This window comes from Sminthopsis crassicaudata, chromosome 1 (genome assembly GCF_048593235.1).
Source record: "Sminthopsis crassicaudata isolate SCR6 chromosome 1, ASM4859323v1, whole genome shotgun sequence".
NCBI classification, from domain to species: domain Eukaryota; kingdom Metazoa; phylum Chordata; class Mammalia; order Dasyuromorphia; family Dasyuridae; genus Sminthopsis; species Sminthopsis crassicaudata.
The window spans coordinates 575,740,488-575,755,421 of record NC_133617.1 but is presented as its reverse complement, the minus strand read 5'-3'; the positions used below and the strand labels follow the sequence as shown (position 1 = coordinate 575,755,421).

Below are 14,934 nucleotides of genomic sequence, written 5' to 3'. Positions count from 1 at the left end.
TATTTAACTCAAATTTTACATGAAAGTACTGTAAATACCCCATAAAAAAGGAAAAAAATTCAGATTTCTCTCGTATTAAGAAAGAAGCAAAAAATTTTACGCCAATTTTCCAGATTACAGGGGTGCTACACACCTAATACCTATGATATGGAAGGGATAACAGTATATCCAGGCAGAATAAAACACAAGATCAAGTACCTACTTGGCTATAGGGATAATTAATAACCCACATGTTCTCATTTAAATTTATTTCTGTACTTTATGAAATGAGTCATTCTTGTATTAGATTTTATTTGAAATCAGTTATGGTTATTTTTAATAATGTTTCATACCTTTGTGGAAGCTACTTTTCGTCTAAGAGAAGTTTTTGACATTATAAACCTTGATAGTTCCCATCCGTAGTATAGAACCTGCAGTATATTAGAGTATAAATCACCTGAAAAGGAAAGAAAATATGTTTATGGAAGGCTTTGTCTTTTATCCCAAATTAAGAGAATTAAATTATAATTAAAGTAGGGCAGCTAGATGGTGCAGTAGATAGAGGAATGGCCCTGGAGTCAGGAGGACCTGAGTTCAAATGTGTCCTTAGACACTTCTTAGCCGTGTAACTCTAGGCAAATCACTTAACCCCAATTGCCTCCTCCTGCCCCCCCCCAAAAAATCATAATTAAGATTTGACTTTAAGTTGTGTGATCATGGTTAATTATGATGATGATGGATTAAAATTGTTTCACAAACTTTAAAACCTGAGATCAAGAAAAGGATAGTATAGTGGATAGTGTCAGACTAGGGAATGAATTTAAATCCTGCCTCAACACCTGAATGATCAGCCAAGTCACTAATTTACCTTCAGTTTTCTCATTTGTAATATGGGAATATCACCTACCTCATAAGGTTGTTGTGAGAATCAAATGAGAAATTGCATAAAAAGCTCAGCAAACTAGTGATATTAAATGCTTTTTTCCCCCCACAAAAATCAGTGAAACTGAGGGAAGAATTTTTTTGTTGTTATTGGAGCTAAAAAACCTATACCAAAATGAATTTTATTGTTAACTGAAGTTGTGGCAACAGATTCATTTGTGGATTTTCATACAATGTAAATAGAAACTTTTTTTTCCCCTGAGGCATTTGAGATTAAGTGGTTTGCTCAGGGTCACAATGCTAGGAGGTGTTAAGTGTCTGAGGCCCGATTTTAACCGGGGTCTTCCTGACCCCAGGGCTGGTGCTGGTGCTCCATGCAGTTCAACCATCTAGCTGCCTCAGAAACTCTTTATAAGAACTGGACAATAAATTGAGCACTATGGGATTTATACTTTCAAATTATGGTACTGAAGAAGACTTCTGAAAGTTCCTTGGACAGCAAGGAGATACTTAAAATTGAGATTACTCAATGGAAGGACAAATACTGAAGCTGTAGCTTAAATACTTTGGCCACATAATAGGATTCAAAGGACTTTACTTAAGGACTCTAATGTTGGGGAAGAATTGAATGCAACAAGAAAAGGAAAAAAATGCAAAGGATGCGATGGATACATAGTTCGTGGTAACAATGAACATGAACTTGGACTGACTTTAAGAGATTGTGGAGAACAAAAGAAACTGGCGTCCAAAGGCTCACGAGACCAACCGAGGAGTTGGACTCGTGGGAACAATAAGGGAATATCTATTGGATACAAGAAATCAGAATCATTCAATAAGTACTTTTTGGGTGTCTACATAGGCAATCAAGACGACTGCAGTTCCCATTTATGAAGTCTTAATGTGAAAATGCCAAAATATTATTTTAAATCAGAAGTCTTCGGTTTCCTGGATCACAAAAGCCAATAAAATTCAATCCACTGCTCCTGAATAAAAGTATTCAAGTTATCCACGGAGCCTTTTTTTTTTTTTTTTAAACAACCTATTTCATTTTCACACATTAAAAAAAAACAGGTTTACTGTGAAAAACTGGATTTTTTTTCCTCGAAAGAATGCACAAAGCTTTTTTGCAATTTAGAATTTGCAAGTCTAGAAAACCAATCCAGACTTGGAAAAAACATTTTTAAAAATCGATCAGCCATCAATGAATGGAAATTACACATGCACAAACATATGGTGGACGCAATCGAAAGCACCGAAAGTAGGGGCAAAACCCTTAATTTCTTGACTTCAAAACACTCGCTCCTAAACTTTTACAGCTGAAGGTAATTTGCGGGAATCCCCTCTACAATATTTCACCAGGTCATCCATGCAAGAAGCCGCGGTGATGGGGAGCTCACTACCTCCCGATCCCCGGGGATGAGGAACTCCCTCCCTTTTCTCGAGTCACTTAGCATTGTGAGGAAACACAGAAAAAGGAACTTCCGGTGTGCTTAGACATGGAAGGCGTGCAGAGTTACGGGCATCCCGCTTATTATGAGCACCCCAGAATTTCTTTAAAAACTCGAGCCTCCCCCATCAGTAGACACTCGATCCGAACCCGGTCCCGCAGCCCCACGGATATCGTTAGCGATAAGGGTTCCGCTAGCTGCCTGCTTCCTCCCGGCATCCGTACTCCTCCCCCCCCGCCCCCCGCGCTCAGTGACTGCTCGCGGACCGCGAAACGGCTCCGGGTCACCGTGGGGCGGCGGGCAAAAGGCCCGACTCCGCAGCCTGCGCAACGGTCAGGGATTCCTCTCTCGCAGCGGCCTCACCTGCAGGCAGCGAGCAGGGTCCTGCGGCATTCCCCTCCCCCTTCCCGGGGGAGGCGGCGGCCCAAGTCCAGAGGGGGCACCCAAACGGCACTACGGGAGCCAAACAGGGAGCCCACGCCGAGGCCCCGCCTCCCGGCTGGAGGGCCTCCCACCGCGGCTGGCGCCTAGGCGACGGAACGGAAGAGGCGGGGGAAGAGAAGGAGCTGGTCTTCTAAGGTGTCTTGGGCACTGCCTGCTCTGGCGGCGCGCAGAGCGTGGACCGATCCGCTCGGATTTGCTCTGAGGCGCTGTCATAGAGGGGCTGTTCACCAATGGGCGGGAGGGGCGGGGCGAGGTGATGACTCCCGGAGTGTGCGCCGAGCGAGTGCTCGAGGACCCTTGGGTCCGCCCCCTCCGCTCCTGTCTATCCTCCTCAGCTTGCTGCTCCCTCGTGGAGAGCAGGGGACCGGGGCGGAGCCGGCTCCACCGCCACCATGCTGCCCAACATCCTGCTCACGGGTCAGAGCTGCGGCTCGGGGAACTGGGGTTTGCGGGCCTGGCTTCGGGGCTGGACGAATTCCTTTCTCAGGGCTTAGGCCGTGCTCGGCCCTCGGTAGTGGTTCGGGGAGTGGAGGGGGCAACCTGGGGGGGGGACGTTAATTCGGTTGATCCGTTTTATCCGCTACCTTCCCAAGTCCTGGGCATCCAAGGGATGTAGAGCTGAGTGGCCCCCAGCTAGTCCAGTCTCCTTTTACACGTGGTGACTGAAGGCTGGAAGGCTATCCCCCCATCCTCCAACCCACTAGTGGACTCACCCCCAAGACTCGAACCCTGATCATCCCAACATGTCGGGGGTCATCTCAAATGATGTCTGGTGAATGATTGTTGGGGAGCCTTACCCCGGGGCAAACGGCTTGAGTCCACACCCACCGCTTTAAAGAGGCTGTGGGAGTGCCGCCTGAGTTGTTTTATCTGATGCGCCACTGCCCTGTAAAGGAATCTCAGCTTGCAACCCTTGCCAGGTTGCCGTGCCCAGCTCGACGCTGCGACCCAGTCATACAAGCTTAGGGAGCACCAGCTAATCTGTCCACCACTGAGTCAGACTTATGTCTCCACTAGTTGTTTGTATTATATACGTAAATTATCGCGTGTAACTTTTGGGGCATGACAGAAGCTAACAGTCTTCCAGAAGAGGAAGCGAGATATTTCGGGCCAATCTTACTTGCAGATGAGGAGACTTTAGGCTCCAAGAAGGAAATTAGCATCAAGTTGGATAATACGATGGCCATTACCTTTGATAGTCCCATTAACCTGTCAAGAGTTTAAACAGTAACATTAGCAGTTTGTTTGGCAAAGGCATTTATAAAAATTTCTCCCTGAGAGTAATAATTGTGCTTTCTCTTACAAGAACATCAGATCTGAACGTAGCATGTGACACAGTAAGAGATCTGAGTTTCCAATAATACTAAGCATATATGGGCACTGTCCCTGCTTCAAAAAAAGATAGTAATAAAAAAGCACGTGACCAAGTGTTTTACAGCACGCAGCTTGGGAAGAAGGCTGAGTTTAGAATCATAGTACTGGAATTTAAAACCCATTTGTGCTACTCCAGAGGTCCTGCCGTGTTTGTGATCTTGAGCAAGCCCCTTCATTTCTAAAGTGTTTCTTAGTCTGTAAAAGCAGGATTAGGACTAGACTCCAGCATCTCTTCTAATCCTGAATTTATAATCCCTAAGAAAGTGATGCTCTGTTTCATTTTCCCCCAGCCTAATGTTTACCTTGATATCTTTTATAAATTGTCTTATAGGTACACCAGGAGTTGGGAAGACTACTCTAGGTAAAGAACTTGCATCAAGAACAGGGATGACATATGTTAATGTGGGCGATTTAGCACAAGAAGGTAACCTTTATATTTGTAAAAGCAAACTTTTCGTCATAGATGTGTTGTGATTTAAATAAATAGAACATGTGATGGTATAAAGGCAGGATGAAGAGATTTACTTTACTTGATTTTGTTTTGGGGGAATAGTAAATCTTCATTGTCCTGCCTTTGCACTTGAAGCCTTGCATAGTATTATGCCATCCTCTTTGTTCAGCCTTCTCTCATTTCATGTCTCTTCTAAACAGATATTGTCATCCATACTGACAAAGAAAGGTCTTCATGTCACGTCTTTTTTTAAAATAGTATTTTATTTTTCCAAATCCATGCAAAGATAGTTTTCAGCATTCTTGATGGAAGAAATCAACTTGTCATTTTAAACTAAAAAAATAGTAGGAGGAACAGGGAGGAGGTAGAAAGGGCCGGTGGTCATAAAAGACCACTGAGGTTTCTACTTTTTCTTTCAAAAACAGCTGTTCCTGATGAGTATTAAACAAATGTGTATAATTTTCTGTGCCAGGCTTTGTTTTCTGGCCTTGTAATATATTGAGTGACTGTTACAGAGCAATGTGAGTTTATAGTTAATCTTTTTATTTATTTGAGGTACTCTAAACACTGAATCAGACAACATAAATTATCATTGTTATGAATCTTTAGTGCTATAGTGATCCAGATGTAAGTTAACATGCTCATCCTTGCTTATTTCTTCTACCTTGAAGTATTCTATACATTTCAGTCTTTACAAAGCTTTATTTTACAAATTGTGCTTGTGAGATTTTTCCACAATCAAATAGAAAATTGAGGACATATTTACTACAATTTACAAAAAAATGCAGTTGAGGTCTCAAACCCTTCTTGTGCTTTCCTCCTTCTATGTCCTTATGTCTGTGCCTATGATGTCTTCTCTTTCCCTCTCTACCCTTTTGCTAATGCAAATGCTTTCTCTGATTCCTAATAGTTAACCTTTTCTCCACTCCCAGTTGATATCATAACATTACTCTGCTTATATCACTTGAGAATATTTTTTTCAAGTACTTTTAGAATTTGATTTGAAAAGGACCTTAGACATCTATACTAGGATTAATTTTTTTCCTCTTTTTTAAAAATTAATTTTATGATTATAACATTTTTTTTGACAGTACATATTCATAGGTAATTTTTTTTACAACATTATCCCTTGTACTTCCTTCTGTTCCGAATTTTTCCCCTCCTTCCCTCCACCGCCTCCCCTAGATGGCAGGCATTCCCATACATATTAAATATCTTATAGTATATCCTTGGTACAATATATATGTGCAGAACCGAATTTTGTTGTTGTTGCAAAGGAAGGATTGTATTCTCAAGGTAAAAAATAATCTGGGAAGAAAAACAACAAAAACAATGCTCACAGTTTACACTCATTTCCCAGTGTTAGGATTAATTTTTTAAAATAATATTTTATTTTTCCTAATACATGCAGAGTTTTCAACATTCACCTTTGCAAAACTTTATTGTACCAGGGCTTCTTAAACTTTTTCTACTTGCCACTGTTTTTTGCTTGAGAAATTTTTATATAACTCTGGGTTCATAGATATACAAATCAAATATTTGTTGATAGTAAATCATAATTTCATGATCCCCACATTAATATGCAACCCATATGGGGTCACCACTCATAATTTAAGAAGGTTGGATCTAGAGAATCTTGTCTACTCAATAAATGACCATCCATCCTTTGCTTAAAAATTTCTACTGAAGGATATCTCTTACTTACCAAGGCAATCCATTTCATTTTGAGGTAGTTATTATTTGGAAGGATTATTATTATTAGAAGGAAATCACAAACCACTTCAGTATCTTTGCCAAGAGAATCACAAATGAGGTTGGACATGACTGAAACAATTGAATAATAAGATTATTGGGAAATTTTTCTTAAAATAATTCTAAAGTATGTCTTTCCTAAAACTTCTTTGTTGCCTCTAATTTTGCTTTCTTTGTCAGAAGAACATTTCCTTTAGCTATTTGGAGGCAACTATCCCTTCTTTCTTATTTTTTTATTCCCAAGGCTAAAACTTACAGTTCTTCCAATAGATTCTTAATTGCATAATCTAGAGGCCTTTCACCAGCCTAGTAGTTCTTTAGTAGTTAAGTGATTTGCCCAGGGTCACACAGCTAGGAAGTGTTAAATGTCTGAGACCAGATTTGAACTTGGATCCTCCTGAATTCAGGGCTGGTGCACTGTGCCACCTAGCTGCCCCCTGGAAGTGACTTTCTGAAGAAATAATGTGATAAGATTATGGAGGGTCTTTAAAAATTAGGTACAGAAATTTGGACTTGATGAAATAGTTAATTAGGAAATACTGTAAATTTTTGAAAAAAGAAATTGTAATAAAAGTAAAATTTTAAGAAGATTAGCCTGGCTTAGGTATGTAAGATTGATATGAAGGAGAACATCAAAGGAGACCAAGACTAAGAAGCTATGGCTTCTAATACTAACCTAAGTGTGAGGTGATGTGAGGTTGGACTAGACAGTAGGATCAGAGAGGAAATAATCTGAGAGATGTTTCAGAGGAAGTTCTTGATGATAGACTAGATATAAGAAATAAAGGTAAGGTAGGAAATTTAAAATAATTCTAGCCTTCCATATAGAGTACCAATGATAGAAATTGGGGAGGGAAGCTAATTTTTGGTAAGTAAGTTGAGGGATTCAGTTTTGAACATCTTGAGTTTGTACTCAAAGCAGCTCATCAGTATCATGGATAAAAATAAGTAATTGTAGCATAGATCCTCATCTGTGGAGGTATAGATTTGAGATGATTTATGTTGGTTACTTGAGGACCAGTTTAGGTAATTTTAAGAGAGATTAACCATAAATTGATGATTCATTCATCCATTTATTTTTCCACTGCAGCTCATGGAGATTTTCTATTTAAACATTAAATAGTGATGATTTGCCTTGATATATAGTACCCACATAGATAAAATAGGTATTCTTTTGAAGTATTGAAGTGTTTTTTTAAAAATAAAAATTTTCCTTAGCTAATCTTAGCTTTATTAAAGGAAAAGGAAAAAACTCATAAATGTTCATATTAATTGATTACAAAGTACTTAATTGACAATATTCAATAATACTATACTGTGTACAAGATACTTCGTTAGGGATTCAGGCTTATACTTAATTATTAATAGGACTATTATAATATAATAGGACTGAATAAACCATGTCACTATTATTGACAATTGTGATTTAGTAAATATTTCTTTAAGATCTTAATTTTAAAAACAATTAAGAAAAAATTGGAACAAGAAGAGCAGAAATATACTGCTTTGCCTCTCAAAAGAACCTGTCTCTTTTAGATGGTTTCTACTATATTAGATCTAGTTTCTACTTGACTTATCTCCTATGGTGGGATTGTTACTTTTCGCTGAGGCAGCCTGTTGAAGTATTTGGACAGGTATAAAATTATTTTCCTGTCTTGAGTAGAAATCTGCTTCATTATGACTTGATCAGTTAATCCTAGGTTTGACTTTTACTTAAAATGTCATTTTCCCTTTCAGCATAGTAGACTTTAAAATATTTAAACAGTTATTTCTTCTTTAGTCTTCTGCTCAATCTAATCACAGGCACTTCTTTTAAGTCTTTGACTTGGTTTCCATATCTCAACATGCTGATTTAAATGTCATGCACATGGAATTTAGTTACATGAAATACCACTGAAACCCTCTGACTTAGTTGATCAATTTTGGTGAAATTACAGAGGACACAAAATTTGGTCACACAGCTATTGTCAGAGATGGTATTTCAACCCAAGTCTACTTGACTCCAAACCTAGCACTATATCTACTATTCCTTGCTATGTGTACCTCTAATAGTAGTCTAATAATTTATTGTGAAATAAAATCTTTTTGTTTATGGGGGGGGGAAGAGCTAAATTTAAATTCCAAATATTTGCAAATGCTATTGGGATAATTTTGAACAACGTAATGTTCTTATTCTTATTTCTTTAGGACAGTTATATGATGGCTATGATGAAGAATATGAGTGTCCTATTTTGGATGAAGACAGAGTGAGTACAAGATTATTACTGGTTTTTTTGGTTTAGAGTTGTAATTTCATTATGGGGTATTCCCTAAGAAGGGAACTCCCCTCATTTCATAGATGAAATAGGTGTTCTTTGAAAGTATTGAAGTGGTCTTTAAAAATAAAAATTTTCCTTAGCTAATCTTAGTTTTGTTAAAAGAAATAAAACAAAACAACTCATAATGTTCAGTTGAATTGATTATAAAGTATTAAATTGATAACATTCAACAATATTACACTGTGTATCATATTCTGAAATAATAGTTTTAGAGAGTTACTTGGGGAAACAAAAACATTACAATAGAGTCAAAAAGCTATTATGTATTGGTGGTAGGATTGGAATCCATGGCTTGTTGACTCTAATACAAGTTCTGTGAACACTATGCTTTTCTCCATAGTATAATGGTTATTATATCACTGCTAAAACACTTTAATAAATACAATGGAAGTGATAAATCTTTTAAAAGTCTAAAGGAAAGGATAATATTATACCAATTAAACTAATTACACCTAGAGGCAAAACAAAAGTTTTAGCATTTAGTAAAGTTATCATCCTTATACAATATTTAAGATATTAAAAATGGTACCTGATTACTTTGTGATGAAGTTTAAAGTCTGAAGTAGAGATAACTGCTAAAATAAACATGAAAGATGGAACTTATGAATCTGTCACTGTATAAAGATTTTGTACTAATATAATTAATTAATCAGTAGCTTACTTAATGTTAAGCCTATATATTTTAAACATTTCTTCACAATTAAAAATGAAATGTTTCTTATAATTTAATGGGAGAATTGATCTTCAATACACTTTTTTTTAAAACAGGTAGTTGATGAGTTAGAAAATAAAATGAAAGAAGGTGGAGTTATTGTTGATTACCATGGCTGTGACTTCTTCCCTGAACGATGGTTTCATATAGTTTTTGTGCTCCAAACAGATAATACTATATTATATACAAGACTTGAAAAGAGGTAAAAAAAGAATGAATTTGTTCATTATAGAACATTATTTTACTTTTTAAATTAAATTGTATTTTCACTAAGATACATTATTTCTCTTTTCCACCTCTCTTCCTTCTTTCCTCCCTGCCCTATTGAGAAACATATAGAGAGTCAAGCAAAATAAAATCCTGCATTGACCACTTCAAAAAAACTTATCTCAATCTATCCTCAGTATCTTTCATTTTTCCATTATCCTGTCAGGAGATGGAGAGCATATGGATCCTGTTAGAATTGTGTTTGATTATTGTGTTATTAAAAGTTCCTGAATCTTCAAAGTTTTTTCTTTTTACACAGTACACAATACTTTTATTGTGTGAATTGTTCCCTTGGTTCTGCTCACTTTGTTCTGCATCATTTCAAGCAAGTCATCCCAGGTTCTTCTGAAACATCTTCCTTATTATTTCTTATAGCACAGTAATATCCCATAACATTCACATAGCATAACTTATTCAGCAATTCTCCAATTGATGAGCATCACCTTGGTTTCTAATTTTTTGCCATTATAAAAGGAGCTACTATAAATATTTTTGTACATAGGTCCTTCTCTTCTTTCCTTGATCTCATTTGAGTGTAGACCTAGTAATGGTCTCCTTGGCTTAAACGATAAGCACCTTATATGGCATTTTAAACTTTTATCCATAATATTGACTAAGAACAGTAGAACAAATAATCTGGGGAAAATGCCACCTTAACTTTTTATAATTAGATAAACTTATATTTACATGTCATTTTATAGTTACACATTTTTTTCTTATAATGACTATTTGAAGAAGGTAAAGGCCATACTATTCCCAATTTACAAATAAAGAAATTAAAGCTCAAGGACACATAGTCAGAATGTAATGGAGCCAGGACTTGAAGTCAGATCTCTTTAGATCTGACTTTCTTGGTTTTTTTCTTCTACACATGATTGTCTTACCATTGCCATCTTCATATAAAAGCCACCAATATTCTGATTCTAGATTGAAAGGATCTGTTAAGATCTAGACAATATTAATGAATAGACTAATCTGACTAGTGAAATTGAGAAACTCTTATTCTTTCATGGTTTTTCTTTGACAGGCAGGTGCCTGATAAATACTTTCTTTTTTTTTTTTTTTTTTTTTTTTTTTTTAAATAATTTTTATTATATATTTTTTTATAATATTATCCCTTGTATTCATTTTTCCAAATTATCCCTCCCCCCAATGACAGGCAATCCCATACATTTTACGTGTGTTACAATATAACCTAGATACAATACATGTGTGTAAATACCATTTTCTTGTTGCACAATAAGCATTAGATTCCGAAGGTACATGTAACCTGGGCAGACAGATATTAGTGCTAACAATTTACATTCACTTCCCAGTGTTTCTTCTCTGGGTGTAGCTACCTCTGTCCATCATTGATCAACTGGAAGTGAGTTGGCTCTTCTTCTGATAAATACTTTCTAAGCAGCTAATTGGATCCTATCTTTTAGGAAAGAAGCTCAGGACCTCTTTTCCTCTCAAATACAATGTTGTAGATTTGTCTCTGTTTCAAATTTGACATCCTATCTAACTGCTTCTCAAATTGTGATACTTTTAAATTATTGCCTCTAATTTTAAAATGGAAAGTATTTTTAACAGTCTTCAACAGTTTTTTGGAGGGTGGGAGTTTCCTAAACTCATACTTGTTCATTCAGATTTTGCAAATATGTGTTTAAACCCCAACTTTTTTTTTCTAGGGGATATAATGTAAAGAAACTACAGAACAATATTCAATGTGAAATTTTCCAAATTCTTTATGAAGAAGCCTTGGCCTCCTACAAGAATGAAATAGTACACCGGCTGCCCAGCAATGTACCAGAAGAACTAGAGAGTAATTTAGATCAGATAATGAAATGGATTGAGCAGTGGATAAAAGATAATAATTGAACTTTGAGGGTGAAGCATGGACTTTGAAGGCTTTCCACATGATGGTTAAAGATTTTCTTGATGAGTTCTCCCTCCCCCTGCAATAGAAATTAAGACAACATACACCAAATTTTATGATCCAAGATTGTAGAAGTTGAACAAGTGGACAATATATAAGATTGAGTTATGTCTAAATTATTTTTTTTTCTCCATGAGAAAACTGAAAACCCTCAAGTACAATGAATAAGTTTACTAAGGACTTTTAAAGTTTAGGAATATTCAGCATTGTCATTTATTTTGGTTAACTGCTAAAGAATAAGCAAATTTGAGAAAATAGTGAAAATCTTTAATACCTGACACAAAAAAATAAAATGAAGGCTAGGAAGAATGGCTGACTTATATAAATAAATAAATAAGCCTGAGGATAAAGCTATAAATATTACATTAAGTTTTCTGTTAGTGGTGAATTGCTGTTTGCTTTCTTTAATCTTAGAAGTTGGTTATAAATTTGGATAGTCACAAAGTAAATGGTGAGATCTTTGAGAAAATAGCATTTTCAAGAGTTCACTGAACTTGTTTGTGTGTAAAATCACTGCTGATCTTAGCACTGATATTTATCTCTGCAGAAGAGAAAGATAATCACATTTTCCACATAGAAGGGAAATAGCAGTCTCTTCTGCACCCATGGAAACTGTGAATATTAATTTATTGGTTGACTTAATTTTGGTCTTGCTAAGTTCCATGAAAATTCATGTGATAATGCTTTGCTACCATATCAATAGTGATAATTATTAGATAAAAATTTAAAATAACAGTAATTATGTATTTCATGAAAATGTGTTTAATATTGATAACTATCAGCCTCAGAAAAACAAAACAAAACAAAAAAATTTGATAACTAGCACTTTTCTTCCTCTTTTTAAAAATATATTTCTGTGCCTTACTGATGTATTCTTGAACCATAAAACAGGCCTTACTTAGCCTTATTCCTTTGCCTATGCTACTTTATGTTCCTTTATTGGTCATTCTGAGAAACAGTCCTTTCAAAGATCACTGGTTATAAATCTTACTACCTACAGCTTCAATCAGAATGTGATGAGAATCATTGTTTTTGTGAAAGGAAGTTACATTAATTGTTGATGACCTGTATGGCTGACTTGCCTTTAGGACATCTTCATTTGGACATATTACTAGCTTCTTAAATTCAATTTGCCCAGAGAGCAATATATTAACTTAGGAGAAATATGAATTCAAATCTTGACTGATATTTACCAACTGTGTGACCCTGGGGAAATTACAAACTCTGGCTTTGGTATCCTTTTATGAAAAATGGTTATTATTATTTTCACAGAGTTAGTGTGAAGAAGATGATTTATAAATTTAAGTGACATAGAATTGTGGTTAGTTATTTTCCCCAAACTTTGCTCTCATTTCTGACTTTACTCTTTTTGTCTGTGATGCCACAATTTGTCTTCTTGTCTATGTTTACTTGCAAAATCTCATCAGTTCTCCCTTTTTGACATCTCTTGGATCTCTTCCATCTCCCTCTATAAGTCATTATTTTTTTCCAGTCTATCCTCCACAACTACTAATTCTATCTGATTTACCATTGACATTATTCTAAAATACAAGTATCATTATATTGCATCCCTGCTTATAAAATACCAGAAGCTTGTTGCTCCTTTTAGGATCAAATATAATTCTTTTTGACAAACCCCCTCACAACTTGGCTACCACCTCACTTTCTGGCCTTATTATACATTATGTCCCTTCATACATTTTACAGTCCCCTTACTGACCTTTCTGCAAAATGTGCCTTTTCCATTGACTATCCTTATTTTCAGAATGTATTCCTTAATTGACTCTTAATCTCTAGCTTTCTCCACAGCTCAACTCAAGCACCAAATTCTCCCTAAAGCCTTTTCTCTAACCAAGCTTGCCTTGCCCTTCCCACCCCTTCAAACAATCTGTTTTTTATATGCTTATTTATATATATATATGTTATCCCCCTGGAAAATGTGTAAACTTGAGGGTGAAGAACTCTTATTTTTATCTTTGTATTCTTAGCACCTGACATATAGCAGTACTTAATAAATCCTTGTTGAGTGATTCAAACCATTAATATTATCTTCAACTTCCTTTCCCTCATGTTTTTAAAATCTGTCTCAGTCTCTTCTGTTCCCTTCACCTCCACACCAGTCACCAAAGTCTCCGATCCTCCCCAAGTTCTCACAAAATATGCCTTCACTTGACCATTCTATTCTTTCTGCTACTTTCCCAGCCTCCTTGCTATTAATGACAGATAAATGTTTCTGCTTCATCACAATCTAGGGTTTTTTTGGAATTTTATCCTAATGTCCTTGAAACTGCCTTCTCAAACATCACCAGCAACTAGCATATCCATCTGTTGAAGCAATGTCTTCCTCATATGGCTTTAGAGACATGCTACATCTATAGTGATTGTCCATAATAGGTACTTGGTCTCTTTACCTTTTTTCCCCAAGTACTTGAAATGGTTATTCCCCAAAATTTGGTCTATGGTTGTCTTTTCTCCCCATATACTTTGTTGGTAATGTCATTTGCTGCTATGTTTTCAGCTCTTGAAATATGACTCCAAGTCTGTATTGCCATCTCCAGCTGCCTATGAGATATCTCCATTTGGATATTCCATCAGCACTTCAAACTCAATATGTCCAAGACACCCCCCCTCCATTATAACAGAATGAATTCTGTGATAACTCCATTCACTCAATATCTTATGTTCAAAGTTTTGCCCTTAATAGTAGAATGTAATCTCTTGGAGGGGAGAGGCTGTTTTTTATTCATAGTATGGTGTTTTGCACAAGATGATAGAGTTAAAAGGTGAACAAAACCTTAAGAGACATCTAGTCCTAGACCTTATTGTGGAGATGAGCGATCTGGTACCCAGGAGGTGAAGTTGTTTGTTCTAAGGTATAAGTGGTAGAGACTGAAGGAAAAGATAAAAAAGTCAACTTTTCATAAATTTTATCACAATTTCCCAATGCTAGTTAAAAACTATTAGGTTTCCCTCTCACTGTTCTTTGAAACATTATTTTCTGTAATGCCTAAATAGAGCAGTGTGGCCTTTTGGGATTTGCCAGGGTTGGATATAATTACTCAAACACCCAAAAGCTTCCCACCATAATCTGAAACATTGGAAACATATTTCCTTCCAGTGGGCTTGAGAACCTTTAACAAAATAGCCTTATGTGTAAAGGCAACAATACTATTAGAGTATGAAAAAGACTAGCGGTAACTAAATGTGATAATTTTTTAATTTATACAGTTGTATGGCCAACTCCTAAATAGAATTTCTAGGCAGTCCTGAAAAATATTTAGAAAGCCATGGCTTACACTGAGAATTCTGGATTCATAGTGACTAAAGTATGCCAAATCTTCCTTGCCTCACACCTAATCAGTTCCCCAGACACTACTTTCCATATA

General features: G+C 36.3%; 3 protein-coding genes across 7 annotated transcripts in view; 2 read left to right on the top strand and 1 right to left on the bottom strand.

Annotated features, from left to right (window-relative positions):
- The window catches only part of RAD17 (RAD17 checkpoint clamp loader component), a 33,365-nt gene extending 30,546 nt beyond the window's left edge, over positions 1-2,819 (bottom strand). Inside the window, exons 1-2 of the mRNA XM_074282205.1 lie at positions 2,673-2,819; positions 333-436 (exon numbers count right to left, since the gene is read on the bottom strand). Of these exons, the coding sequence (XP_074138306.1) occupies positions 333-374 (42 nt within the window). The 5' untranslated portion in view covers positions 375-436; positions 2,673-2,819. The remainder of the gene's footprint in view (positions 1-332; positions 437-2,672) is intronic.
- Positions 2,587-13,584, top strand: AK6 (adenylate kinase 6). Of its 5 annotated transcripts, none has more exons than XM_074282212.1 (5): positions 2,587-2,888; positions 4,459-4,551; positions 8,518-8,576; positions 9,417-9,562; positions 11,301-13,584. In XM_074282212.1, the coding sequence occupies exons 2-5, from the start codon at positions 4,515-4,517 to the stop codon at positions 11,488-11,490; spliced, it is 432 nt and encodes a 143-aa protein (XP_074138313.1). In that variant the 5' UTR covers positions 2,587-2,888; positions 4,459-4,514; the 3' UTR covers positions 11,491-13,584. The 5 variants fall into 5 exon arrangements, with proteins under 5 accessions (XP_074138313.1, XP_074138314.1, XP_074138311.1 ...); XM_074282213.1 differs by having other exon boundaries at positions 2,590-2,888; positions 8,518-8,580; positions 9,421-9,562; XM_074282210.1 differs by lacking the exon at positions 2,587-2,888 and adding an exon at positions 2,929-3,170.
- CCDC125 (coiled-coil domain containing 125) overlaps positions 5,857-14,934 on the top strand; it is a 73,698-nt gene continuing 64,620 nt past the window's right edge. Inside the window, exon 1 of the mRNA XM_074282208.1 lies at positions 5,857-5,937. The gene's annotated coding sequence lies outside the window, so the exon portion shown is untranslated. The remainder of the gene's footprint in view (positions 5,938-14,934) is intronic.